The sequence below is a fragment of the Cyrtonyx montezumae genome, unplaced genomic scaffold (genome assembly GCF_038088225.1).
Source record: "Cyrtonyx montezumae isolate F1298 unplaced genomic scaffold, pur_monq_1.0 scaffold_0, whole genome shotgun sequence".
Lineage (NCBI taxonomy): Eukaryota > Metazoa > Chordata > Aves > Galliformes > Odontophoridae > Cyrtonyx > Cyrtonyx montezumae.
Window position 1 is genome coordinate 5,543,546 of NW_027071824.1, and position 26,582 is coordinate 5,570,127.

General features: G+C 38.5%; 2 protein-coding genes across 5 annotated transcripts in view; both read left to right on the forward strand.

Annotated features, from left to right (window-relative positions):
- The first annotated feature begins 53 nt into the window (after positions 1–53).
- BPNT1 (3'(2'), 5'-bisphosphate nucleotidase 1) lies at positions 54–10,019 on the forward strand. 3 transcript variants are annotated; one of them, XM_065743087.1, is made up of 9 exons: positions 54–129; positions 2,191–2,315; positions 4,519–4,623; positions 4,847–4,954; positions 5,442–5,490; positions 6,520–6,611; positions 7,550–7,747; positions 8,556–8,661; positions 9,567–10,019. In XM_065743087.1, the coding sequence occupies exons 2-9, from the start codon at positions 2,199–2,201 to the stop codon at positions 9,713–9,715; spliced, it is 924 nt and encodes a 307-aa protein (XP_065599159.1). In that variant the 5' UTR covers positions 54–129; positions 2,191–2,198; the 3' UTR covers positions 9,716–10,019. The 3 variants fall into 3 exon arrangements, with proteins under 3 accessions (XP_065599159.1, XP_065599077.1, XP_065599247.1); XM_065743005.1 differs by having other exon boundaries at positions 70–188; XM_065743175.1 differs by lacking the exon at positions 54–129 and adding an exon at positions 1,258–1,276.
- Positions 10,020–12,816: 2,797 nt separating this feature from the next.
- Positions 12,817–26,582, forward strand: part of EPRS1 (glutamyl-prolyl-tRNA synthetase 1) — a 36,184-nt gene continuing 22,418 nt past the window's right edge. For both annotated transcript variants that reach the window (XM_065740178.1, XM_065740258.1), the window contains exons 1-11: positions 12,817–12,901; positions 14,624–14,708; positions 17,023–17,122; positions 19,047–19,203; positions 20,441–20,580; positions 21,190–21,284; positions 22,491–22,617; positions 23,128–23,320; positions 24,085–24,256; positions 24,741–24,974; positions 26,277–26,361. In XM_065740178.1, the coding sequence (XP_065596250.1) occupies positions 12,856–12,901; positions 14,624–14,708; positions 17,023–17,122; positions 19,047–19,203; positions 20,441–20,580; positions 21,190–21,284; positions 22,491–22,617; positions 23,128–23,320; positions 24,085–24,256; positions 24,741–24,974; positions 26,277–26,361 (1,434 nt within the window). In that variant the 5' untranslated portion in view covers positions 12,817–12,855. The remainder of the gene's footprint in view (positions 12,902–14,623; positions 14,709–17,022; positions 17,123–19,046; positions 19,204–20,440; positions 20,581–21,189; positions 21,285–22,490; positions 22,618–23,127; positions 23,321–24,084; positions 24,257–24,740; positions 24,975–26,276; positions 26,362–26,582) is intronic.

Below are 26,582 nucleotides of genomic sequence, written 5' to 3' on the forward strand. Positions count from 1 at the left end.
GAAGGCGTGGACGGGTCGCCAGGAGGGACAGGCCGCGCCGCTACGCGGTTTTTTTTCCCTGGCGGTGGCTGGCGGAAGGGGCAGGCCCGGAGCTGAATGAGCGTGGGGGAGCTCCGCGCCCGCGTAGAGGTGAGAGCGGCTTCGCTGAGGTGCGGGGCCGCCGTCCTGGAGCGAGGCAGTGCTTTCAGGTCGGAGTGCGTGCTCAGCACCGCAGAACTCAGCTGTTTTAATAGCTATAAAAGCGGGCTGACTTGGCAGCGGTGCTCGGTTGCGTTCAGCTCTGACCGGTGACTTGGTTGCTCAGGATAAAGGGGGGGGCTGCCTGCGAAGGGGAAAACGGGCTTTGGAAGTAGTGCTCGGATTTAAGAGTGCTCGATCCTGTCAAAGCCAGAACCAGAAAGCAGAAGGCACCTTTGCTGCAATTACATTTTTTCACTTTAAGTTGCTCGGTATCAGGGAAGGTGGTGTTGAAGCTGATGTTTCTGCTTCTCTTTAACAAATCTTGGTTTTTGTAAGAATGTTTGAACTGTAGGGGTTGCTTCAAGGTTTCAGAGGATTTCCCCGCAGAGGGGAAATAGGTTTGTTTCCTTTAAGGATGGGAATGAACTACATTTGTTTTTTCTTCCTGTTAACTTGTTTCATGCAGCGGTGCATGCTTTAAACAGCATACATCTTGCCGTGTGTTGTGATGCTTTTGCTCCACCACTTTTCAGTCATTTCAGAGCTGCTTTTCTTTTGGCCACAGATAGCGTTTCCAAAATCCCTGTGACCGCTGCTGTCTGTCCATGACAGACAACTTTCAGGCTGGACCTTGGCACTTTGCTCCCATTCATCAGCAGTAAATAATAATTAACGTTAGCTACTGTGCTTTCTGGAAGTCGTTTCTCAATCAGGCTATTCTTCAGAGTTCTGGCTTTTAGAAATGTCTGTACAATGCTCCTAAATACTGAAAAGGTTCTAAATCCAGCTGCATTTGGGATTTTGATACCTCTTAACATTGTTCATTGCCTTGAGCATACTTATTGCTCTAAGCAGAGGTGAAATTGGGGTCACATCATGTATGGTAGCTGTAAGGTAGACTGTGTTATAGACCTTATATTACACTGAGTAGATAAGCAAGAAAGGAAGCGTGTTGTATAGTGACTTGTGCAATACTTACTGCAATTGCTGCAGACAGTCTGTGACTCTGAAAGAAGCCTCATATTTTTCATATTCTGTTCAGTAATTATTTCCTCTGTGCTTTTTCTAGCTTTGTGCTCAAGTGTCTTACTTGGAAGTGAGTCATGTATGTGAGGCTCAACCCAAAAAGCATGCAGTAGAAGAATGGACGGGAAAACATAAAAAGCTATCAGCTCTGCATTTTAAAGAATACAGAGTAGTTGTTAATACTTCTTACTCCTGAGGCAGAGATAATCTTGGAGGAAAGGCTGATTACTGACCTTTAGCTACAGCTGTAGTTATTCTTCACTTTCAGAAGTAGAAGCATATTGGATTGCACTGAAATGTTCCAGAGAACAGATGGAGAAGACAATACAATGAGAGGACATACAGTGTTGAGAGGAGGAATGTAGATGTAATAGATTTTCTTAAAGAAATCAAGAGAAGTTAAAGAAATACAGAAAGGATGGTAAAATTTAGATGAACAGCTTTTCACGTGCAAGTGTGGTGTTTGCAGTATTAACCTACTTAGTGTCTGTTATCAGTCCACATACGAAAATCTATTCCTTTACAATACAGTAAAGGGTGAAGTTGCTTTTGGCATCCTATCCAGAAATTTTCTCTTTGAGTCTGGGCACAAGCAGACTCTGTAGGTTCATAACTGAAAAAATGAATCTGAGTGCTGTGTGTAGGCTGCGCTGTTTCAAAGCTTTTATGATGAAGAATTTCTGCTGCAGTAATTTTGTTGGGTCTTTCCATTGGTTTTTATTTAATGCCAATTGTTTAATTTAGTGAGGAAAGGTAGTTTTAATGTCAGTATATTGATATTAGGAATTCATATCTAAAAAAGCATTATATCCCTGCATACCTGTTGATTGTATTCAAAAGTCACAGCTTACTATTACTACTCTTGGAAAGTAATTCACTTTCCCCTTCTTACTTAAACAAACGACATCTGCTTGGAATGTTAAGTAAAAGATTTTCCTTCTTGTCATCCTCTGTAAGCTTGTTTGTTTGCTTTTTTCTTTTCAGCATTCAGTATGGCTTCTCCAACTCTGCTCATGCGTGTGGTTGCCTCTGCATATTCCGTTGCAGAAAAAGCAGCAACAATTGTTAGAAAAGTAATGGCTGGAGGAGATCTGGGAATAGTGGAGAAGGTATTTCTTTAACTTTGTTTCAGTTTCAATCCTTTTATCAAGATACAAGTCAAACTGGTGTTTTTGAAGGTCAGCCACGGGAGAGGAAAATATAATCAATTCTGAACTTCACCTCTTTGAATCAAGAGCTGTTCCTTGTTAAAGGATTAAAAGAGCATTGGGGGAGAAGTGCATGTTAGATTGTATTTCTACAATGTTCAGACACTTACTTATATGAAACCGTGATTTTGTCTTGATTCCCCTCACAAACCATGAGCTTCAGATAGCATGTCAGAATTGATAATCATGCATCTTTCCCATTAGTTTCCATACCTATGCTCTGACATCTGCAGTACAGGATGCAGTACTATGCCTTGAAATTTTGGATTAGGACAAATCAGTATATTACTTCTAAAAACAAAAAATGAAACGTAGTTTTCCGAGTTAGTCGTACTTTTTGAAGTTATGTTGAAAAGAAACATTAAGTGACAGTTATCCACACAGTGTTTTTTATTTGCTCCAAGTTGGTATGCTGCATTGATGAATCATGATCTGGGATTAGGGATCTGCAATGCTAGAATGGTGAGATTAACTTTGAAGGGAGTTCCAACCTTATGAATATGCTATGGTATCATGTATAAAGTATCTATATTCTTCGTAGAATTGTTTGCATTAAAGGAGACTTAAAAATCACCTAGTTCCAAGTAGACCAGGTTGCCCAAAGCCCCATCCAGCCTGGCCTTGAATGCTACCAGGGATGGGACCACCACAGCTTTTCTGGGCAGCCTGTTCCAGTGACTCACCACCCTCATGGTGGAGAATTCCTTCCTAATATCTAATCTAATTCTACCATCTTTTAGTTTAAAGACATTATCCCTTGTCCTATCACTGTACTCCTTCATAAAGAGACTCTCCCCAGTTTCAATTTGAGAGTCCAGCTAGCTTAAGGTTGTTTTAATAAAAAAATAAATGCTCGGTTTTATCAGTTTCACTGAGTAATTCAGTTTCACTTAGAGGAAAAAAAAAGCAAACAAAAGTTTTAATATTATTTTCCAATGAAGTGAGATTGCTCAATCATTTTCTGATATAATAACACCATCACATTTTGAATTCTGATCAAGTAAATAATTGTAAGTACAGTATAACAAAAACTATCAAAAGGAGCAGGTGATATGGCTTCTAAATTAAAACAATGGTTACACCTACTGTATTTTTATGAATACTACGAACAGTCAAGATCAGATCAAAAATAGTGAGCAACAGGAAAGGTTCTTGTTCGAGGAGCTAACGACCTCAGAGAATTCCTGCAATCTTTTTATCAAACTTGGCAGGGGAAGAAAAAGAGAGTGCAAGAGAAAGAGTCTGAAGAGAATAGGTATGCAAAAGAATGTGGTGTTTTCATAATTCATCTTCTTTCTGCAATTAACAAACATCAGGATCAATTACAGTTGGCCTTATTGAATGAAAGCTTTAGAAAAGCTAGGAAGAGAATGTTCCCCCTTTTCCCTGCCATCCATTTATCACAGTGAGGAAAAACTGGTGCAAAGGACAGTTGAATTTCTAGCTAGCTCCTCCACTCCCTCTCCTGATGTTCAGAATTTACTTCTTCCCAGTCGGCTCTACAGTCACCATTTGTATTGCTTTTCTTTGTAACCCTTGTACCTTTTTTTTTTCTTTTTTTTGTAGGAAGGCAGTTTAGCCACCTATTCTTATTATTGATGACCATTTTGAAGAACTACTTTGTAGTGTTTTTATTAAGTTTGTGTCATGGAAACAAGGAGATCATCTGCAAAGATTTGATTTTTTGAGGTCTGAACTCAGCACCAAATTCAACCGAAATTTATTAGGAAATAAGATGGAGTTTTCAGAGAACTTAAATATCAAGTCTCATAGGAATAGGCAGTTGGATAAGGGATGGACTAGGCTTGAAGCATGACAAAAAAGTAATCTGTAACTATCTTCCATTCTTGTGGCTAATTTCTGTAGCTGGATAAAGCAATTCTGTCACCAAATAAGATGTAAGCAGATAAAACTTCAGTTTAATTCAACCAAGATGTGAGTATCGGCATGAACCAGCTTTAATTGCTACACTAACAGAACTGTTTCTTACTGGGATGTTATCTTTTGACCTCCATTCACAGTTTCATGAAGATTACAGCTGGAAGGCCATTTACTCTTTTTGTTATGTTTTGAAGTATGTAAATTCTTATCCTCCTTTTGACAGAGTGGAGCCAATGACTTGCAGACCAAAGCTGACCGGCTGGTGCAGATGAGCATTTGTGCTTCACTGGCACGGAAGTTTCCCAAAGCAACAATCATAGGAGAAGAAGTAAGCACCTGATTTACTTCATACTAACAGTTTAGCTTGCTGTAACTTGCAGTGGAATATACTTCATTAGGTTATAGAAAATTATCTATTTGCAGGGGGAAAAAATACCACAAGGAATCTATCATCTTTCAGTACATTAGCTTTGTGAAGTAAGCTGCAAGCAAATCAACAGTTCTAAGGCAAATTGAGGTGGCTGCAGCATAATATTGAGACTTTTTCTTAGGAACTACCTCCTGAAGAAGTGAACGAGGAATTAATTGAAGATGGTTATTGTGAAGAAATACTAAAGAAAACTTGTCCTGCTCAGTACACAGGAATTAAAGAGGAAGAGGTAATTCTACACATATGACTTTGTATTTTACACTCCTCTATCTATATTACTTTGATTTTATCTAAAAATCTATACAGGGAAAAAAAGATTTTTGGTTTGATACTCATACATGGTGCTCATATAGTCATGTAGCAGAAAACACTGAGTATCCCTTTGTGCAATAGTGAGGAATGAAAATTTGCTTCTTACAGCTTTTTAGAATGAATTGACTTAGAACATGAGAATGTCACTTCTGTGTTTAATTTAACCTTATTACCTCTGTTAAGATATTTTCAAACAAGATCCCATTCGTTTTTTAGGGTTTTTTTTTTTTGTGAAATTCTGATGGTGTAGCTTTTAGTCATAACATTGACCGAAAAATTTGAATGTATTTCCTTATTTTTGTAAGGTAATAAAAGTGCTTAAGTAAATATATATATGCTTTGCATATTTAACTACATTATTTGTATTTGTTCATGATGTTCTTTAATTTTTATTTTTTCAACAGCTTGTAATATGGGTTGATCCTTTGGATGGAACCAAAGAGTACACTGAAGGTTGGCTTCTCAGTTCTGCTGACTCAAGAAATTACTGCAGTGCAGTAAAGTACTACATACATGTATATTGTTTCATGATAGAAGTTATATACAGTACTATTTTATAAGGCTGATATTTTTTTCTGTACTTTGTAAGTGCAATGGAAATTTATCACTCTTGGTTCTAACAGGTATTGAATATTCCTGAAAAGATATCAAGTTCCTCCCAGTTTTTGTAAATTCAGGGAGCAAAGAGCTGCCTTTAATTGCTGTTGGATTGTCTTAAAAAGTTTTTAGTCAAATAAATTTACATTTCCATACATACTTTGAACTGGAGAACTAAATCTCCCGTTCCTACAAGCATACACTTACAAGCATATTTACATCCTTCTCTTCAAACTACTCAAATGCTGTAGTTGTATTTGTAGTCATTTCAAAATAAAATCTTCCCTTTATCATAATTATTTGGTTATGGAAAGAAATTGTTCACAGAAAAGACCAATTTTGTGTCCATATAATTAGACCCTACAATAAAGGGGAAAAAAAAGGCACCAAACAAAAACCTCAGAAAATGTATGCCTAAACCTTGCCTTCACTTCCTGCTGCCTCTCTTAGCTATTAACATAAAATCTTTTAGTTAGATTTATTTTTCCCCTGTTTTCAGGGAAAGAGAGGTACAACTGCCATATGATTGCTGTTTCTGAAGACCACTGAAGAATCTAGATTCCCATTTTTAGAAGAATATCACATGCCATAATGTAGATGTGCCTTTCAACTTTTCTCATTATGTGTTAATTATAGCATAGTTCACACTAGAGAAGCTCTATCTGGGGCATGCTTTGAAGACTTTTGAGTCTGAAAAGATTGCGTTACATCAAATGCAATCTATTTTACTTTTACACCAGAAAATCCTGGTGGTATTTGCATCTTTAAGATACCACCTTGCATATCAATTCATGGACTTCTATTTGAAGGTTTACTTTCATTCATTTATTTATTTAATATTTTCTCTTTTCCAAGCATAACTACCTTCATGTTACTTCTGTACAGGTCTCCTTGACCATGTCACTGTTCTCATTGGAATTGCTTATGGAGGCAAAGCCATAGCAGGAGTTATTAACCAGCCGTATTACAACTATGAGGTATTAAATGCATTGATTTGTTTGAGATTGCTAGGTGATTTTTTTTAACTCTCTCTTCTGTGATATTTCCAGTTAGCAAATTTTCAACTGGAAAGCAACGTGTATTGGAGTTAATGCTGTAACATAAGGAATTTTTGCTTTATTTTACATGCACAAAGTTTTTAATGTTTATTTCCAAGAACTGAATTTCAGGGACCTAATAATAGCTACAGAGAATCTTGAGGCTTGTGTAGTATCACAGTGTACGTCACATATGTACTGTATACATTAATATTGTACATAAAAGTTACCTATTGAAAAATAGATATATATCAGTGTTTTTACAGTCTAGGCTATAGATTCTTTACTAAATCCATACAGTTTAGGACAGTTACCACATATCACAAATCTGAAGCCCTAAAAGCTATCAGTGGTAGATAGTGCATCAGGCCAAATCTCAGGTTTAAGTCCAACATGGCCAACCTATGACATTTGCATGTATTGGGATTAAAGCTTACTAGGTATAAAGAAAAATTTCTTGAGCTAATACAGTGTATATCAGCTGATGCTACATGCTCTGTGTCTGTATGACGAGACATAAAAATGACACTGAAAATATCAGCAACAGATTGTGCCTTGAATAGAGAAATATGCAGATACCAGTTAGTCAGTCATGGGAAGCAGAATGTCATGCATTACCACAATTTCACAGATGAGAAAATAGTAAACAGTCTCCTGAAGGTTGAACAACATGTCATTGCCATAGATGAAAAGAGAGCTCAGGAATCTTGATTCCTCTGTCTGAGCTGCAGAGTAATTCTTTTTAAGTGCCCCCATTTAAATGCATCTCAGTGTTAATAATATACTCCCTAAGATGGAACAATGTCTCTAGCCACTTTTTTCCATTTGTGCTTTGAACGTGGCCACTGTAGTTAACCATCATCTGGATCTGTCCATAGGCAGGAGCTGATGCTGTACTGGGCAGGACAATTTGGGGAGTCCTGGGTGTAGGTGCCTTTGGATTTCAGCTCACAGAAGTACCAGCTGGGAAACACATCATTGTTACCACCCGTTCACATGGCAGTACCCTGGTAAATGATTGCATCAGAGCTTTGAATCCAGACAGCATCATCAGAGTTGGAGGAGCAGGAAACAAGGTATGAAAACCCAAAATCTTTTGGTTTGATTGGGAGGTTGTATCTTTGGAAAAAGAAACAGAATTTTGAAAGAAAACCTTTTTTAACTGCATGAATATACAAGAAATTTCCTCCTCTATTCCTAGCTCAACTTCTTTTTGTATAGTTTTCAGTCTGCCATGAGGTGAGGAGTCAAAATTCATTACAGATAGATTTATAAACAAGGGCCATACTGGTCGTGGCTGAGGTCCATGTTCACTTGTATTCTGGTTCTAGGAGATGCAATAAAATTTATAAAAAGATTAGGATGCCTATATGAGAATGCAATTTAATCATAGTAAGACTATTGTTCCTACTATCTAGAAGCACGTATCTAAGGATAAAAACAGAACAGCACAAAGTGATATCTCCTTTGCAAACCTTTCATATAAGTAATTGTGCTGCTAGTTTGAAAACTTACTTTTGTCATGGCTGTCCAAAACACTGTCTATTTTTTTTCTCCAACACGTGCACAGGCCCAAATGACTCCAGTATAACACACAGTTTCCATTTCTCCTTTTTTAGTATTTACACAAGATAGGAAATGTTGTTTTTGAAACTAAAAGCAGATTTCCATCCTATAGACTATATTTATAACAATCATAGAATTTAGAATGGTAATAGAGTGTATCTTTCTAAAGGCTAAGATATATACATGTGAAAAAATCTCATTTTCTAACAGTAAGTATACAGAATAAACTAATCTAATCCCTGCTTCCTGGTGTTGATTTTTCCCACCTTCTAAATGCCCAGATCCATTGAAATGATTGCCAATCTCTTTTCATAACAGATTATTCAACTTATAGAAGGCAAAGCATCTGCCTATGTGTTTGCCAGTCCTGGATGCAAGAAGTGGGATACCTGTGCACCTGAAGCTATTTTACATGCAGTGGGAGGTAAGTTACTAGCATTCAGAAACCTCTCCAAGGCAAGTGAAATGGCATCAGTATAATTTATTCTTACCACAGAAATAAAAGCATTTTAAAATATGTATTTGGAAAGAAAAATGACTATGTATTTTTAAATGATCATGATTCATTAGGGGGGCTTTGAGCCTTTATAAATAAGCAGTAACTTCAAAGGGGCAGTGCATCATGCAGGATGATAGAATGATTTGGGCTGGAAGATCATCCAGTTGCAGCTCCCCCACTGTGGGTAGAATGATGGGCTTCATAAAAACATTATTTATTTATCTCTTCTGAAGTCTACAGTACAGTGTTTGGAACTAGGATAGCTTTAAGCAGGTTAACTCAGGCACAAAAAAGCAACCAATCTGGGGCAGCACATTGCTGCTTTTAGCCTAGCTGTTATGCAGGTATCTTGTGGTTAAATTAGCTTGCATAATGGTCTGTGTTGCTCTTGCTAAGTGATTTCCTGTAACTCATTTTAAACCAGCTGGGGTATTTCTCTGTTATTCTAGACTTTGTGGTGTATGCATAGCCTGGCTCTTACTTGAATGCAGGATTTTACTTTCCATCTTATCAACTGCCAGTGTATGATCTAGTCAGGAAGCATTTTAATTTATCCATAAGTGATAGCTATAGTTTTCCAGAAACATAAGGAATTGTAACTATTGCTGGGGAAAACAAACAAACAAACACAACTGCTTAGTTATCTGGTATCAGTTGATAAAAAGCTGTTGTGTACAAACTGACAATTTAAGAGATTAAATTTCACATCTGAAGACAGGTACATGTACCCCAAAGACTGCTTTTGTTGTTGTTTTTATCGCTTGTACTAATAAATCAGATTCTCTCTCTCCAACTCCTGTTTGCTAGAATTTCTTGTTTGCTTTTTGCAGGCAAGATAACTGATATCCATGGAAACTCCTTTCAGTATAACAAGGAAGTAAAACACATGAATTCAGCTGGGGTCCTTGCCACTTTGAGAAATTATGACTATTATGCCAGTCGTATTCCTAACACGGTTAAACAATCTCTTGTGCCTTAAAGCAGTGAAGTGTCTCCACCTGGCCTAGAAAGCTGAGATTGCAGAAAAACTAAAAGAAGGTAATAACTGTGCTTGAAATTGTTTTATGGAATCTGAATCTAATTCTTACATTTAGCTGTTCAATAATTTCAAAATTACCTGCAGACTGTCTGCTGTTGGATCAGATAGTTTTGCTGTGTTTAGCAGACAATATAATAATTACATTTCTTCGATATTATTTTCCATTTTCTTCAGACATATTCATTCCATGTGATGTGACTGTGGTTAATGTACTGCTAACCTTAACAATATAATCCAAAAGTCATCTTGGTGTTCAGGGCACAAATTCATTTTAACTTATCTACCAAATTTTGTGCAATTTTTTTTCTTGTATGCACTCAAGAAGATTTTGTTGTGTTAAGTACAAATGGAGTAGGAGCTTGAATGGATGGATGATCACATTTATAATAAAAGTGGATGATTTTGATTCCTAGAAGTGAAATGTGATCTTTATATGCATGTATTTGAGAATGAAGTGAAGTTGCTTGGTTTGTGTTTGGCTTAGTTATAGGCCAAGATTGTCCTATAAATACATGCAATTTCTGAGGCAATTTATTTCTTGCAGGACTTCCATCATATACTTGTAGCAGCATTTGGTGTAATCCTTTGCTGTGGTTCTCTTTTTCTAGCAAAACTGTAATAGTTCTAAGCTAGTTCTAGGGGGTTCTATGTATTTCTTAGTTTCAAAGTGATTTAGCTATTTAAAAGCCATTTTTGCAGCATGAGAAATTCACTGTACTTAAGCAGTTGATAGTAACCATTTCATCAGACTGTTTTAGGATGATATACTTTATTTTGTTTAGCAAGTCTCTTAAGCTTCTCCTCTATCTGGTCTCAATTTTTAAAAGACTATCTTTTAATCAGTTCAAGTTATGTACTGACCAAGGTGAAGTTGCATGCAAGTAGAATTGCTCTCTTTTCAGCGTAGCATGGGAAACTTAAGTACAGGAGGTCTTACGTGCAGAGAGCAGCTTGAAGTCATCAGATTACTAATGACTCTGAAATAGTCAGTTTCAAAGTGTAACTGAAACAGTGTGGTGATGTGTTTTATTTCCTCCCGCTCCCCATTTCTGACCTGCTGCCTTCTTACTGTAAGGCTATTGGATTTTCTTAATGCCTTAAGGTCTTGCACTAATTGTACCCTAAACAGATATGTAACACATTGTGCTTCTAGACATAAATGGAGGAAGAAAGATTGCTTACCAAATTCTAAAGTTTTAAACAAATCCAATCACTTAAAAACACTTTCTGGCCCCAGAGAACCCAAGACTACTGTTAATCCAGCTACCTCTCAGGTAAAGACAGAAGACTGAGCTTAAGCAGAGGAAAGATAAGATTTTCTGTGTGGTTGTAGGGAGGGTGCCTATTCTTGCGTACTTAATGCCTGAATGCCCAAGTCCTCCCAGTGTGACTTTTTTTTTTGATTCAGTGTTTTCCTCACACTGGTAAAACCTACCTGACTACCAGTCCATGATGCTGTAATTACACTAAAAGCTGCATACAGAGGAACAACACTTGCTTCTAATCCTTTCATCTAGAGCCTACCTGCCTTCTTTTTCTTCAAGTGGTATGACTAGTAAGAGCATATAAGACAGATTCAGCCTGTTTTAATTACAGCCTTCCTCATATTTTGACTACTTATAACTTTTGTCATGCCACAGGCTGATTGTGACTGAGGCATGAAGCACCTAGCAAGTACAGATTAGTTTTCAGACTCAGTTAGACATCCAAGTCTGGTCAGATCTTAGGAGAAATTTCTTCTCAGAAAGACTGATAATGCATTGGCACAGGCTGCCCAGGGAGGTGGTGGAGTCACTGTATGTAGAGGCCTTCAAGAAACATGGAGGTGTGGCACTAAGGGACGTGGTTAGTGAGCATGGTGGGGATGGGTTGGTCAGACTTGGTGAGCTTAGAGGTCTTTTCCAGCCTTTGTGTTTCTATGATTCTGTAATTCTTATCTCTCCAGGATTCTTGGCTACTTGAGTATTCATTTCAAAACTGGCATGTGAGATTGTGAAACAATCTGAGATGTAGAATGATTTAAAGACAAAACCTGTGCTAATGCTTCCTTATAATAGTCATTCAATTGTAAAGTCAAATCCAGGTCTTACTGCTAGTAACACTCACCTGTGTGCTTATATCCTTAATTTATCTAGTATCTGATGCATGTATAGATCTTTGTGCTCTTTTATGGTTGTGTCACTGGGTGTGGAGCATACACCATCCAGTGTTTAAATGGACTTATTCATGGAGCTGCTGTTCATGGAAACTGGAATACCTCCTGATATGGGTAGATACATGGGAAATGTGCAGTGAAATCCAACGGCAGGAGTCAGGGACCCAAGCTGGTGGGGAAGGTACAGTCACACACAGAGTCACAGAGTCGTAGGGGTTGGAAAGGACTTTTGGAAATCTAGTCTGTCTGTCCCACTGCCATGCTCCACCAGTCATGCATCCGAGAGTTCTTCTGCCAGCAAATTGGTGCTGTAAAACAGAGCAAAGAAAAGCACAGGGACACCACAATGTCCTTGTAACAACGTGAGCCAGAGCCTGCCTCCTGGAGAAAACTGCTAGTGCAGTACTTTTGTAATTAATTCTGACACCAGCCTCATCTATACTGCTAGGCTTGTATGTGAGAAATACAACACGGTAAGGAAGCATGGTAAATTGCGTGTGATCCTTCTTGGAAAGAGTGGTGAGGCAGTGGCACAGGCTGCCCGGACGCGGTGGGCTCACTGTCCCTGGAGGTGTTAAGAACTGTGGAGATGTGGCACTGAGGGACACAGTGGGCACGGTGTAGATGGGTTGATGACCGGACACGATGACCTTAGAAGTCTTAGCGATTCGATGATTCCGTGCTCTTTTTCATTTGCTTACACGACAGAAGAGCAGCAACATATCCCCCCGCTGCTCCCCAAACCCCACAAACGCCTGCGGACAGCCCAACCAAAGCTCCGCCGCCGGACGTGACGCGCCGGCTCCTCCCCGCCACGCCGGGGCCGCCGGAGGTGGTGCCGTGGCCGCGTTGGCGCCGCCGCCCGCCCCGCCTCGCGCCGCTCCCCTCCCCTCCCCTCTCCTGTGGTTCCGGCGTGGCGGCGGGGATGGCGGCGCTGAGCCTCTCCGTTCAGGCGGACTGCCCCCCGCTCGGTAAGCGCGGGCCGGGCCCTTCCTGTCCCCACGTCCTCCTCCTTCCCCCGTGGGGTGCATGGGATCGCGCAAGGTGCGGCCGCGTTGCATCATGCGGGGCAGCCGCGGGCTCCGCACGCTGCACGGGCTGCTGTCCTAGGGCTGCTCGCTTCCTTCTTTCCTTCCCTTCGTTCGCTCTCTAAGCGGTACGGTCTGAGCTGCGAGTGCGGCGTTTAGTTTGTGTGGCTGGTAAGCGGCACGAGAGGTTTAGTTGAGGGGATTATGTAATGATGTCAGAAGTATTACATCTTACGAGCGAGGCATCCTACTCCTGCCTACTCCGTGCTACTCATCATGGCTGCGCTGGGAGGTGTGGTAGCTATTAATATCCCTCGTATTAATTACACAGCTCGCTGAGTCTAGTCCTTGTCATCTCCAAAGCGTATCCGTGATGTTAGCGTACTTACAGGCCTTTCAGATGTGCAGGGTGAGCGATGTCACCCTGACTTTCACGTGTGGGAGGCAGGGATAGAAGGACGTCAGCTTATTGTTTGCACAAGCTCAATGCCACAGGAGGCATTTGCACTGAGGTGTGAGCTGGGAGCTCCTGTGACTTGTATTTAGGGCATCGCATTAGTAGCTTACGCGCCGTCGGCCTTGGGCAGTCTCCGTGTTGTTCCCAGGGAAGGTGAAACGTGAAGCAAGGTTTCAGGTTGGATGTTAGGAAAAATTTAACCTCTGAAAGAGCAGTGATGCGCTGGCACAGGCTGCCCAGGGAGGTGGTGGAGTCACCATCCCTGGAGGGGTTCAAAAAACGTATCGATGTGGCACTGAGGGACATGGGTTAGCGAACAAGGTAGGGGTGAGCTGGTGTTTGGACATGGTGGTCTTTTCCAGTAGTAATGATTCTGTGATTCTCAGGTGGTAACAGGTTGGTTAGGTGCCCTTCCAGCCCTTGAGCATAGCCCTCTGTCTACTCTCATTGAAGCAGTGCCCGTGCAGAGCTTGCTGTCTTTGTACACGCTTGTGAGCGAAGCACACGAACGCGAGCTCCTCTCCTCCAGCTCAGCAGGCTGGGTCTGGAGCAGAGCCAGCCCAGAAATAACGTAGCCCCGTTAGCTTAGTGCTTTTTTCAAGCTTTTCCATTGTGCTATGGAGCGCTGAAATCTGAGCAGGTTGCATTAAGCCACTTAGGATATGGGCAGAGCCGTCTTCCAGTTGGCGAATAGCCTTAAAAGATCTTTTATTTCTGCACTGTCACTGGTGAACTACTCTGAGGAGCCTGTCTAAATTTCTTGTGTTTGTCTTAATAGAATTTCTTGGTAAATTTTTTCATAAACTTTAAATTGGCTTAAAAATATTGTTGGAGCTGTGGTGGTGTACACTTTGATACCATTCAAGTAAAACAGTTTTATTATCATCTCTCAATGTACTCAGGGACAGAACTCATTTATACACTACCCTTAGGAAGCTCAAGGAATTGCTGCTGACTGTTGCTGGGCGCACTGCAGGTTACTGTATGCTGGGTGTTATCAATTTTAAACCATGAGGGTTGCCAAGAATAATTCTCCTGCATATGAGATTGAACATCGATTTCTTTCCTGAGCTTTCCTGAGCAATCTTTCTTGAAGGAGCACTTCAAATGCTTTGTCAAATTGCATGAGAAGTGCAGCTGTTTTGTTGCTGCTGTGAAACATTTTAACTGGAAGAGAGATGAGTATGTTTGTCTCTTGTTTTCTACAGGAGCTCTGCTGACTGTGGAGCTTGTGAAGAATGATGTCAAAATTTCAGTGGAAGAAGGCAAGGAAACCATCCTTCGTGTATCTGAGTAAGTGACTTTGCATCTCTTCTTCTTCCTTTGGGTCAGCAGTTTTCAAAATCATGTGGTCGTAACATTGACAGTAACCTTTTCTGGTAGGAGAATACTTTTATGACTGCATTACTGTTGTCTCGCTGTATTGTTTAGGTATTTTCCTTTTTTGATGTACTTTGAGTTATCAAAAATGAGGCTATTTTATACTATGTAAGAGTGGTATGCATGGTTCCTTGCACTCATACCTATGTGATAGAATTAATTTTAAGCTTTATGTGGCGTTATTTTGTGCGCACTCATGCTTATAAGTGAATGGTGTTATCTCAGAAAAGTAGTAAATATCTGTACCACGCTATCCATCTGCTTCCTGTGAAAATACTCTTAGAAATTTCTGCAATAAGATAATGTCTGACCTTCTAAAACTAGAGCTGTTGTTGCAATAAACATTTCCATGTTTGGAATGGGAGGGAGATTTTTTATTTTTTATCAACAGTAGGGGACACATTTTGGCCCATGAATGTTGAATTTTTATCTTAAAGTGTGATAATACTGATTAGAATTTGGAATGATTTATTTTAGCTACAATTTTGAGTAGGTACTGAAAAACTCGATTGGAAACTGCAGACTTTTTTCCCTGATCATCCAAAAACCAGACTTGCTCATATTTTATGAATTATCCCATGTAAGATGCTCTTGAAGTCACCAGTGCAGCATAGGCCAGTGCTCCTGCATGGCTTTCCAATGATTATAAAACAAACAGTATTATTATGTTGTGTTTGCAGAGATCCTTAGAAGTTAATAGCAACTGAGCTTTTCCACTCTCCTATAACCCTAGAGAGTGGGCTTGTCACCATGTATACATTTTGGCTAAAAATCAAAGTGTAGGATGATTGATGGTCTTCAATCATAATAGTTTATGTTTGCTGTTAGAATATGCTGAAATAAGAGTTCTTTCCTCATTGTAATTTCTATTCTTACATGTTGTCTTTTGCTCCAAAAGTATGCTTGCACATAAAAGTTATCCTTTCAAGATGGTGTTGGAGCATTCTAAATTTGTATACTCAGCTATGAAATAACATTTTCTAAATTTTATTAAATGTATCAAATAGTTTTATATTACCATCTCCCACTGCTTTGCAAAAACACTCATTTTAGCTGTTATTAAAATGGTCAGAATTGGAAAGAAGAAGCTCTTCTGCTCCTTGGTGCCAAGTGAATAAGATCTACATTCACGGTTCCATCAGATGGCATTTTTTTATGCACTGGTATCATCTCTTTTCTGGTATTGGATTATGTTTAAGAAGTTATTTCAAACCTCAATATTGCATTAATTTTCTCTTTCTTAGTCGTATAATCATTAAAAAAATTGATTATTTTAAAATCTGTTAAAAGTATATCTGTAACTTGAGAAGCATTGGCTGAATGAAGATCTCAAGTAATGCTTCTGGTAAATGGATTTCATGGCATCAACTCTGCTGAAGTCATCTTATTCTGGCATGACTTGAAGTTCACTTGGGATATTCCAGACTGTGATTTCATTTATTTATTTGTTTTGAGGGGTGAAACCAATAGTTGTAATGGTTTGCTTAAGTAATCAAGGGCATTTGTTTTAGTGTGAACTGGTGAAAACAAAAACATGTTTCGTAAATTTTCTGTAGATGCAAATGTATTAAAGATGTCTTGTTTCTTTGGAGAAGTTTCTTGAAAGTCTGGCAGCACGATGAAATGACAACAGGACATGCTTTACATGTGGTAACTCCCTCCCCCCATAGGTCTTGTTCTTAATTACAGTTTAAGGATCTGAATTGTGGATGCCAGGAGTTTCAAAAGCTAGCAGCAAAGAAAACCTCACAAATGAACAATGTTCATAAGATTTGGTGCAGTTAACCTAGTGAGACTGCCTAATCCATTTATATCTGAAATGGGAATCATTATTACTGCACCAAGGAGCCTCTTATTTCTTTTTCAGGACTTGATCTTTGCAAGACTTTTTCTGTGCTACCAAAATTCCTCTTAAGTCTATTAAGGACAAAACATGTGTAGCAGGACATAGATATATGTTTGTGGTTGTAAGAAAAATAGCAGCAGAGACAGAAACAAAGCTTGTTTGGACAAATTCAGTCCATTAAAATGAGAGGAACAGAACATACAGGAAGTCCTTGTTGATGTCAGTGCTTGTTAGAAGCATTTGGAGCTATTAGTTTGTAAACTACGCCTGTGTGAGACTGCAGAGATAAGTGTTACATTTATTTCAACTGCATGTACAGGTGAAATGAAATGGATGTAATACACCATATTTAATATACCTTTATTTTGCATATTTTTTCAGACATGTTTCATTTACTAATGTGAATTCTATAGTTCGTTACCTGGCTAGAGTTGCTGCTCCTGCTGGGTTGTATGGTTCAAATCTCTTGGAACACACTGAGGTGAGAAAGAACTTTGCCTTTTATTTTTTTTTCCTTTTTTTCTTTTTTTTTTGTGACCAAAGTGTTGTGTTTTTTTTGTGGGTTTTTTTTTTTCTGATCGCCTTTTTTACATTACTGTGTTTTATCGTTTATTGCTGTGCATTTTTCTTTTATTGTTAGGCTGAGGTTCCAGTATATGGGATGCTGAGTTGTTCAGCTTTTTCTTGTTTGCTTTTGTTAAGCTTGCTGCTTCTTGTGAAGAAGAGTCATAAATCTGATCTTGGAAAGGGTTGCCATTTCCTACTCCCTACATCAGCTCCTAAGCTGACAGTTCACTAATTCAGAATAATTTAGGTTGGAAGATGATGACTGTCGTTTTCTCTCTTCACTTTCTTCTGCTCTGTTGCCATCGTTTAACTCCCATGTCATGTGACACTTCACTGTAACACCAATGAACACTGTACTGCAGTACCATCAGAAAATAATGTTGAAACTAATGGCAGAATATGCCACTGCACACAAAACTTGTGATTTTGTACTAAATTGTTTTTTGTTGTATGTAATGGACAAAACCCTCAACCTGATTTCACTCAGTGCTTGACATCCAAGTTAAATGCCTTCTGGCTCAGGTATCTTCCCTCAGTGATGAGATGTTCTATCCTATAAAGTCCTTCATTCCATAATAAGTGGAAACTTCTTTATGGCAAAGAGGGAAGTTCTTGGTTATCAATCCTTATACAAATTACAAAAATTCATTATGAATTGTGGATCTGATACAAAATGGGATGGAGTTCTTCCTGAGTCCAGATGAATTTTAAGTTGATGACTGAAAATAGCAGATGAACTGAAATTAGTATCTTCTGAGATGTGGAAAGGAAACTGAAGGACTTGGTTCAACCCTCTCTTTTCTACAACTACTTGGAGCTAGCAGAAGCCGTCATCCCATGCAACTAGTCTAAAAGGGAGTGTTGTCATAGTGTCCTCCTTGTAAGGCATTAAAAACAAGTTGTAGTGTGCCTCGTGGCTACTTAAATTTTCTGAGGAAAAAACGTTTTGAAGTTAAGCCCAAAGGCCTCTGCAAACACACTTTCAAGACCAGTAGTTCTAGTAAAATGCTGCTTTTATCTCGTTTTTTCAACAACAGTGCAGTATCTTGGGACATGCAGTGGCAGTGGCATTTGTGGTACATGTACTTTGGAACATAACTTTAAACAACTGAAATGAGTTCTGAGCCTGACACATTGGCTGAGATATTGCAAGGATTCCTTATGCAGTTTACCAATCATTTGAATTTGCAACAGGGACAAAGAAGTATAAGAAATACTTCATCTCTTACAGAATTGAAGGGTTTGATTTGTAGGCAGAGCTTTGTACCAAGCAGGGGACTGACTTTTATTGTTTTATAAATGCATGCAGCAAGATGTATTTCTTTATGTAGGGAAAGACTTTTGCAGGAGAGAGTGAAGGGAAATGAGGTGGGGTAGGGATTAGGTTTCTTCAAAGCTAAAAGAATGTGAAGCAGAGAAGATAGGGACTGAGAGAAAAATGACATACATATCCAGTAGTGATACCAGAGAGATCAGATGGAGAACAAATGTTATACTTAAATAGTTGGAAGACATCCATTACTGTTTACTGCATGTGATGAAGTAAATGCCCACGAACTGCTATTTTATCCAGTGGGAATAGTTTCAATAAAGGCAGCATAGTTTGAGCTGTTTGAAAATCCCCATGAATTTAATCATGTAGTGTAGTTCTGGACGAACATTTAGATATACTTGATTTTAGAGATTCTTTAAGCATCCCTTGTGATTTAATGCCCAATATATTTAATACTGATATTCTAGTTAATATTTTCTTTTCAGCTGTTAAATGTAAATTCAGATTTTTGACTTGTTTCTCATTGCTTTACTGACTTTGAGTGTCTTATGTTCCTTAAAACTAGATTGACCACTGGCTAGAGTTTAGCACTACAAAGTTGTCTACTGCCAGCCAGTTTCCTTCAGCAGTCCAAGAGCTCAACCACTGCCTATCTCTGAGAACCTACTTGGTTGGAAACTCTCTGAGTCTTGCAGATGTTTGTGTCTGGGCTGTCCTAAAAGGTATTGGTGTATGTTCTCCTTTTCATTGGTTTGCTATCATAGTGTGAGGTTAACACAATGAATAATACCAAATGGTATTATAGCAAAGATATTTTATAGATTGTATAGTTAAACAGATTATTGTGATGGAAAAGAGACAGTTGAAATAAAGGGAAAAATGCTCACCTGTATCGTAGACTCAAGATAAGCTCCAAAGGAGCAATCTCCAAAAAGAGATCCTTTCCTACTGGTGGTCAGCCCTTAAATGGGGTTTAGGTTAGCCCTTAGATGTCTTCACCTGTGCTCCCGTGGCTGGCTCAGTGCTCGCCTCAGGTGATCAGTCAGTGGTTCAGACTGTAATTGAACAGTTTGCATACTCATGGCATACTAGGAGTTCACAGGTTTCTCCTTCTGTGGTTGTTAGTAGCAGTTCTTAGCTGTGTATTAGACTCTGTCCTGTTGCTCACACTGCTTTGTCCTGACCTCTCAGTTACATTACCTTTGTAGACTGCATTTCTTTGGTATTTAGCTTTAGTTTCTGAAAAGTGTTACCCTAAGTCACAGTCTTCAGAAGTTAAAACAAGCTTTGCTGAACTGTTTATGAATTTATATCTCAGGTGTATGTCTAAAATTAATAGGTGACTGTCATTTAGTATGACTGAATTTCTCTTGAGAGTAAAATACACGTTGAAGATTAAAGGCTAACATCTTTCAGTAGTTTTTTAAAGTTACAGCTCTTGGAAGAAATCTGAAATGAGTGCATTTATGTCAGTTTTCTCCTTTTCCCATTGGAATCCTTTTAGTGAAGTTACTCATTCAATATTTGATTTTAGGAATTGAGCCCTTGAAAATAAATGCTAGAACTGGTATATGCTTCACTTTGGAGAAAGCTTGAAAAATATCAGAAGTAGCCCTATTAGAAGGGTAGTCTCTATTTCCATTTTTGGGAAAAAACAAACAAACAAAAAAACCAACAAACAGCTACATTGCTACTAATTTTGAGTTAGGTGATAAAAAGTTCATGTTGTCCAGTCCCCCATCCACTCTGTTTCTTGAATCAAAGAATAATGCAGTATGTTCTAAGTCCAGAGGGGGTTTGTTTATTTAATTTGCTTTAAAATGACTTGTGTCCTCATGGCTAGATGTCCTTTCAGAACAGAGAGTAAGTAGGTTATTAAAAACCATAACCTTAAAAATTGCTGTTGGTAGTCTTTCTAATTTTATAATTAAGTAGTTTTAAAATTTTGTTTCCTAACAGATAATAACATCTGGCAAGAGCAATTACAGCAAAATAAAGCTCCCATCCATGCAAAACGATGGTATGGCTTTCTAGAGGTACAACAAGCTTTTCAGTCTGTAGGAGCCAAGTGGGCTTCTGGCACTCCAAAGGTCAAAATGGTAAGCTTTACTCACTTTCTCTGGAGATGGTAGCTTTATTTGTATGAATACACTATGAGGAACCTTTTAAAGTCAGAAAATTAGAAGGAATCAGTTGCAAAGTAAGTCATCTTTTTGTAAGCTCCTCTTAAAAAGGAGAAAGAAAACAGCTACCAATGTCATATTCATAAAGGAGTGAATAGTGTAATCCAGTGCTTAACTGGATTAATGTAAAGATTGCACTGCTCTTTAGCTATATCATTTTGTTTTTCTAACAAGGATTTCAAGATCCTGATAGACCTGCAGTGATTACAGTTGTTTGAAGTAGTTAATCACAGTGAGGTTAAAAGTACCGAGATAAAAGAAAACCAAGTTTATCTAGTAAATTATACAACTTGCTGGGACTTCAGTCCTAGTTCACAACTGAAAACGGATTAACTTGGAGCTGCAGAATTAATCCAGTTTTGATGTATGATGAGTAATATGAAAGTTGAGAAGAGATGAATTTGGGGTCCAGTATGATGGATTCTTGCTGTCTTGTTTGGAAAGGAGATATTGGCGCACAAGCGTGTATCTGAAGGTTTATACAGTTATCACGATCTGTAATTATAATCTCCATTAATTTTTAAGGCAACTGAAAAGAAAGCAGATGTTGGGAAGTTTGTTGAACTTCCTGGTGCAGAGTTGGGAAAGGTCATTGTACGGTTTCCTCCTGAAGCAAGTGGGTAAGAAGCATAAATGCTTTGAAAAGTTTCTATTTTTTGGTTTTCTTAAAAACAAAAATGAAAGTGTGCTTTGCTGAGGTTGTACATCAGCTTATCAGACAAGTCTTTGGAGTCAAAAGAGTATGTAAAGTGTTGTTTGTGACTGCATTAGAGTTGAATGTTTACTTCTCTGTGACTCACTGCAGTGTTAGCTAACCTTGAAATATAGAAGTGGCTTTTTAGTGTGCCCAGCAGTGGGAGGAGGAGAAGCAGCATTTGCATGGATAATGGAGATGTGTGCTAACAGGAGCTGTGATGAGTATGGTCTTCATGAGTTGGGTGCAAGATGCTTAGATGCAAGATGTTTCATTGGGAAGCTTAGATTTGGAAAGGGAGAGGTGTTTGGGATAGCCTCCCCTTCAGGAAACTTTACAATTGATGTATAATTGAGACCTTTGTCTCAGGGGGTTGGGTTATAGGTAATCCAAGATACAAACCCGTAAAGACGAAAAATTGGAGATGTTACAAATCTCACTGCCAACTTGTTTGGTCTGTTGATCCACGTATATTACAGCATCTTAATTGCCAGTATAGTTAATGCAGAGGTAGTCAGAAATCAGCAGGAGTACAGAAACGTTTAATTCAGCAAACAAATTATGCACGTGTTGTACTTGGTTAGTAAAGCTTTACTTTTATCACTCAGTACGTAGAAAAGAGGCCTAACTGATAAATAAAGAAATTACATAAATAAAACTTTTATCCAGCTTTTTCTTTTTTCCCATTTATTTTACAAATGCTAGGTAAGCTGTAAAATTTCCATTACTACTTTCCTTGAGTAAACTGTCTGTTCAGCATCATCTTATTTCTGTGCTTATGTTTCTTACTCTGTAAGTCCAGTACAACCTGTTGTTTAAATATAAGGAGTTAAGTATTGTGTGCATCACATAGATGATTATCACACTGTTATTTCTTTATTTTGACATTTTAGTTCTTTATAGGCACGTTTATTTGTAGATTTTGGGAATTTATATATTTAACATCTAATAATTTTAAGGTAGAAAAAAGCGTAATCTATTTTCATAAATGTACGAAATCTTGACATATTTTCTTTATTTGTTGTTTGACTTAGCTATTGCTTTCCATTTCTTACCTTTCACAAAAAAAAAAAAACAAACAAGTCTAACTAAAGTGGAGCTGATGTATTTATTTATTTTTCTTTCTTTGTAGGTATCTGCATATCGGTCATGCCAAAGCTGCTCTGCTAAATCAGCACTACCAAGTTAACTTCAAAGGAAAACTTATTATGAGGTTTGATGACACAAATCCAGAAAAAGAGAAAGAAGACTTTGAAAAGGTATCATAATGGAGCAGGGAAATCATTTGCTGTATTAAGCTAATGCGGAGGTAGATTTGCATGGAGATCTGTTGTATGCACTTCTGCAGTAGGTATTTAGGGTATCAGTATTGCACTTAAGTTTTATGGTTGCAAGAAATTTCCATCATCTTTAATAAAAACCCTTTATGAGTAACTTCTTCACTTTCTCCAATGTGTATGTAAATATGCAACTCCTGTAATACTCATTTTCATGTTAGAAATACTGTTTGTCTGTCAGAAGTAATTTTGTTTCAATTTTCATCTCCTTTTCTCGTTCTCCCTGTTTCTTGATGTTGTCTAAACCTGATCTCATATAATCATAGGCTTTGAATCAGTAAATGCTTACCTCTTTTTTTCTTTCACACGTCATACTATTGTTGTTGATCATCCTTCCTGGACTGTGGAGTGCTAGAACTGGCACGATGAGGATAGAGGTTTAAGAAAATTAACTTTCTGGAATATTACAGTGTACAATTCCACACTTTGCAGGTTATTCTTGAAGATGTTGCAATGCTGCACATCAAACCAGATCAATTTACATATACCTCAGATCACTTTGAAACAATAATGAAATACGCTGAGCAGCTTATTCAAGAAGGGAAGGCATATGTGGATGATACTCCTGCAGAGCAAATGAAAGCAGAGCGTGAGCAAAGAACAGAATCTAAACACAGAAATAACTGTAAGATATTTCAAACTTCCTTTTTTTTTTTTTGTCATTTTAATTTGGCATCACAGCTTGATTTTTATTAAAGGTGAATGAGAACTAAGTGTGTAACTCTAAGGTCCTTATAGGAACTTGGAGATTATAGAGCATTGAAGTAGTTTGGTTTGGAAGGGACCTTAAAGATCACCCGTTCTGATCCTCCTGCTGTGGGTAGGGACACCTCCCACAAGATGAGACTGCCCCTGGCCTCATCCAGCTTGGCCTCAAGTGCCTCCAGTTATGGGGCACCCACAACTTCTCAGATCAACCTGTTCTTGAGTCTTCCCACCCTGTGGATAATTAATTTCTTCTTTGTATCTAATAAAAATCTACACTTTTTTTTGTTATTGTTGATAACCATTACCCCTTGTTCTATTACTACACTCCTTGGTCAAGAATCCCTCCCCATCTTTCCTGCCAAGCCCCTTTAGGTACTGGAAGACTACCAGGCTATAAGGTCACCCCAGGGCCTTCTCTTTCCCAGGCCTTTCATCCACTGGTACTCAACAAATGTTTTGTGTTTTGTGTTCTGCATGGCTGGAATAACTGTACATTTAGACAGGTGTGGGAAACGTGTGTATGTATTGATTCATCACCATTCATCACCAGTTTCTAAAAAAATTCAAAACATATAATGTATCTAACAAGGAAGGTGACATTGCTTTTTGTTGCTGCAGTGGTAAAGAGTAGTTCTGTATCAAATTCATAATACCTTAGAAAATTCTTTTTATTGTTTTTAGGCGTTAACAAGAATCTACAAATGTGGGAAGAAATGAAAAAGGGAACAGAGTATGGACAAACTTGTTGTCTACGAGCAAAAATAGATATGAATAGTAACAATGGATGTATGAGGGATCCGACTCTTTATCGTTGTAAAAACCAGCCTCACCCACGTACAGGAACTACCTACAAGTATGCTCCATTTCTTTGTGTGGCCTACAATTTTTGCTCTTAATTCTTTTAATGCTTGGAACCTGCTTGCATTTTTCAGTCAGAATGCATAACGAGCCTCTTTACTTTGAGGAGCTTTACAGGCACTTTTTAAAACCTGTTAGTTGTCCTAGTCAGCAGTGAATATTTCAGTTTTGGTCCATAGATATACCATTGAGGCCTCTGCAACCAACCACACGACCCTGGTTTTGGAAATTTTGATGATAGTGTGTGTATAAAATTAAAGCAATTTCTCTGTGTAGGGGTTTTCTTCTAAACATGATAGCTTTGCACATTTTGTATTGTCTATATGCTATTTTAAAGAATGCTTGATTTGAAGATTTTCAGATCAGAGACTATAGAAATTTATACTATATAAATACAAGCAATGCTTAATTTAAAGCTTTAAATATAAGGAGAGAATTCTGCTCTTCTGCCTTGCTAACCATGACTCCTTATTTTCTAGGGTTTATCCCACGTATGACTTTGCCTGCCCCATTGTTGACAGTATTGAAGGTGTCACACATGCACTTCGAACAACAGAATACCATGACAGAGATGAGCAGTTCTACTGGATCATTGAGGCACTGGGGATAAGGAAGCCATACATATGGGAATACAGCAGGCTAAACCTCAACAACACTGTGCTGTCCAAAAGAAAGCTTACGTGGTTTGTCAATGAAGGGCTTGTGGATGGATGGTATGTTACTCGCTTGTAGCTCAGCATTGTTATTGTAGATAACTTGCACTGATGCATCTTTTTCTGCTTTGGTCAGTGTGCTTAAGCATCAAAGCAGCACGAATGAATATTTAAATGAAATTTGAGAGCAAGATTAATTACAATGGCTTCTGAAAGCACAACGTCACTGCTTACTGTGCTATAGTAACTGTACGTACATGTTCATATCCTATAATAAACATGGGGTATCTTATTTTTGGGCACTGGCTCTTTCTTCAGGTTCTGCCTATACATTTTGCTCTCTGAATTATCACATGCGTTCCTGAGCAATGCCAGAAACTGTATGTATATATGTATTTTGATTAAGTGGATGTCTGCAGAAGATGGAGGATTCTCAATGGCCTGCTAACAGTGGTTCTATACCTCTGCAATTAAATCTGAGTCTAGAGGGGTTTCTTTTTGGTTCTTCTCATAGTAACTTAGTTGTGGGAGCCCACCATCTGAAGTTTTCTCCTCATAGTAAAGGGTTCTAAAGAAATTGGTGGGTAATTCCAAGTCAAGCAACTGATTATAGTGCCTTTAGTAAGCTGGTTTTATGTAGTTCTCTACTCAATGTACAGGAGTATCATCTTATACAAATACCTAGGCTGTCTCTATACTGGGTGTTTCACCCAGTGTGTCAATAAGCTTTTTTTGTTGACTTCTTTTTCTCACTGTTTGAAGCATAGATTCCCAGTTTATGTGTACAACCACTTTGCTAGTGCCAGTGAGCCACTTTTTTCTTTCTATTCCCCTGTATTGATGTAGCTATTTTATGATGACTTCTCTCTGTTAGGGCCTCAGCAAGGTTTGCTCGTTCATGGGAATATGTATCATTAGGCTTTTTCATTTCATGCATAAAGGGAAAATCATACAATTCTATCACTTATGTCACTGAGAGAAAACGTTGCCATTGTCTCCCATCTCTTTCTTGTTTCTTCTGAGCAAGAAGGAATCAAACCCTGTTTCAGGTACCATTGAAAAGATAGGAATAGGACTTGCACCTAGTTTTGTGAGTCTGTTCTGCATAGACATGGGAAAAGAGCCACTTCCCCAGGAGTTGGCTTCACCTCCCTGAGGTAAAGCAGGAAATCTGCACCATGCATTTTCTATGGCTGAGAGCTCAGCCTTTTCAGATAGATCTTCTCATCTAGCTCTACATTCACAAAGGCAAAATACACTGAAGCAGTGTCTTTCACATATGGCAGTGTTAATAAGCTTTTTTGAGCAGTCTAATAAGTAGAACTTATCACGTGATACTGACAAAACTTCCTTTTCTACTAGGGATGACCCAAGGTTTCCCACTGTGCGTGGTGTGCTGAGAAGAGGCATGACAGTTGAAGGGCTAAAACAGTTCATTGCTGCTCAGGTGGGTATTTCCTTCTCTTCTGATTCTTTGAGTCTCACGCAGTAAGGACAAGTTTTCATAAAGTTTCAGTTATATTACTTGTGACTGTGAGGGTTCTTCTTTTGAAGATTTACTGCTTTCTTGTGTACAGCTTCAACTTGTATAATCCAGGTCCTTGCAAAATGCACTTGCAGGTTCCTTCTTTAAAAAAAAAAAAGTCAGCTTTGCAAGCTCAGAAGTGC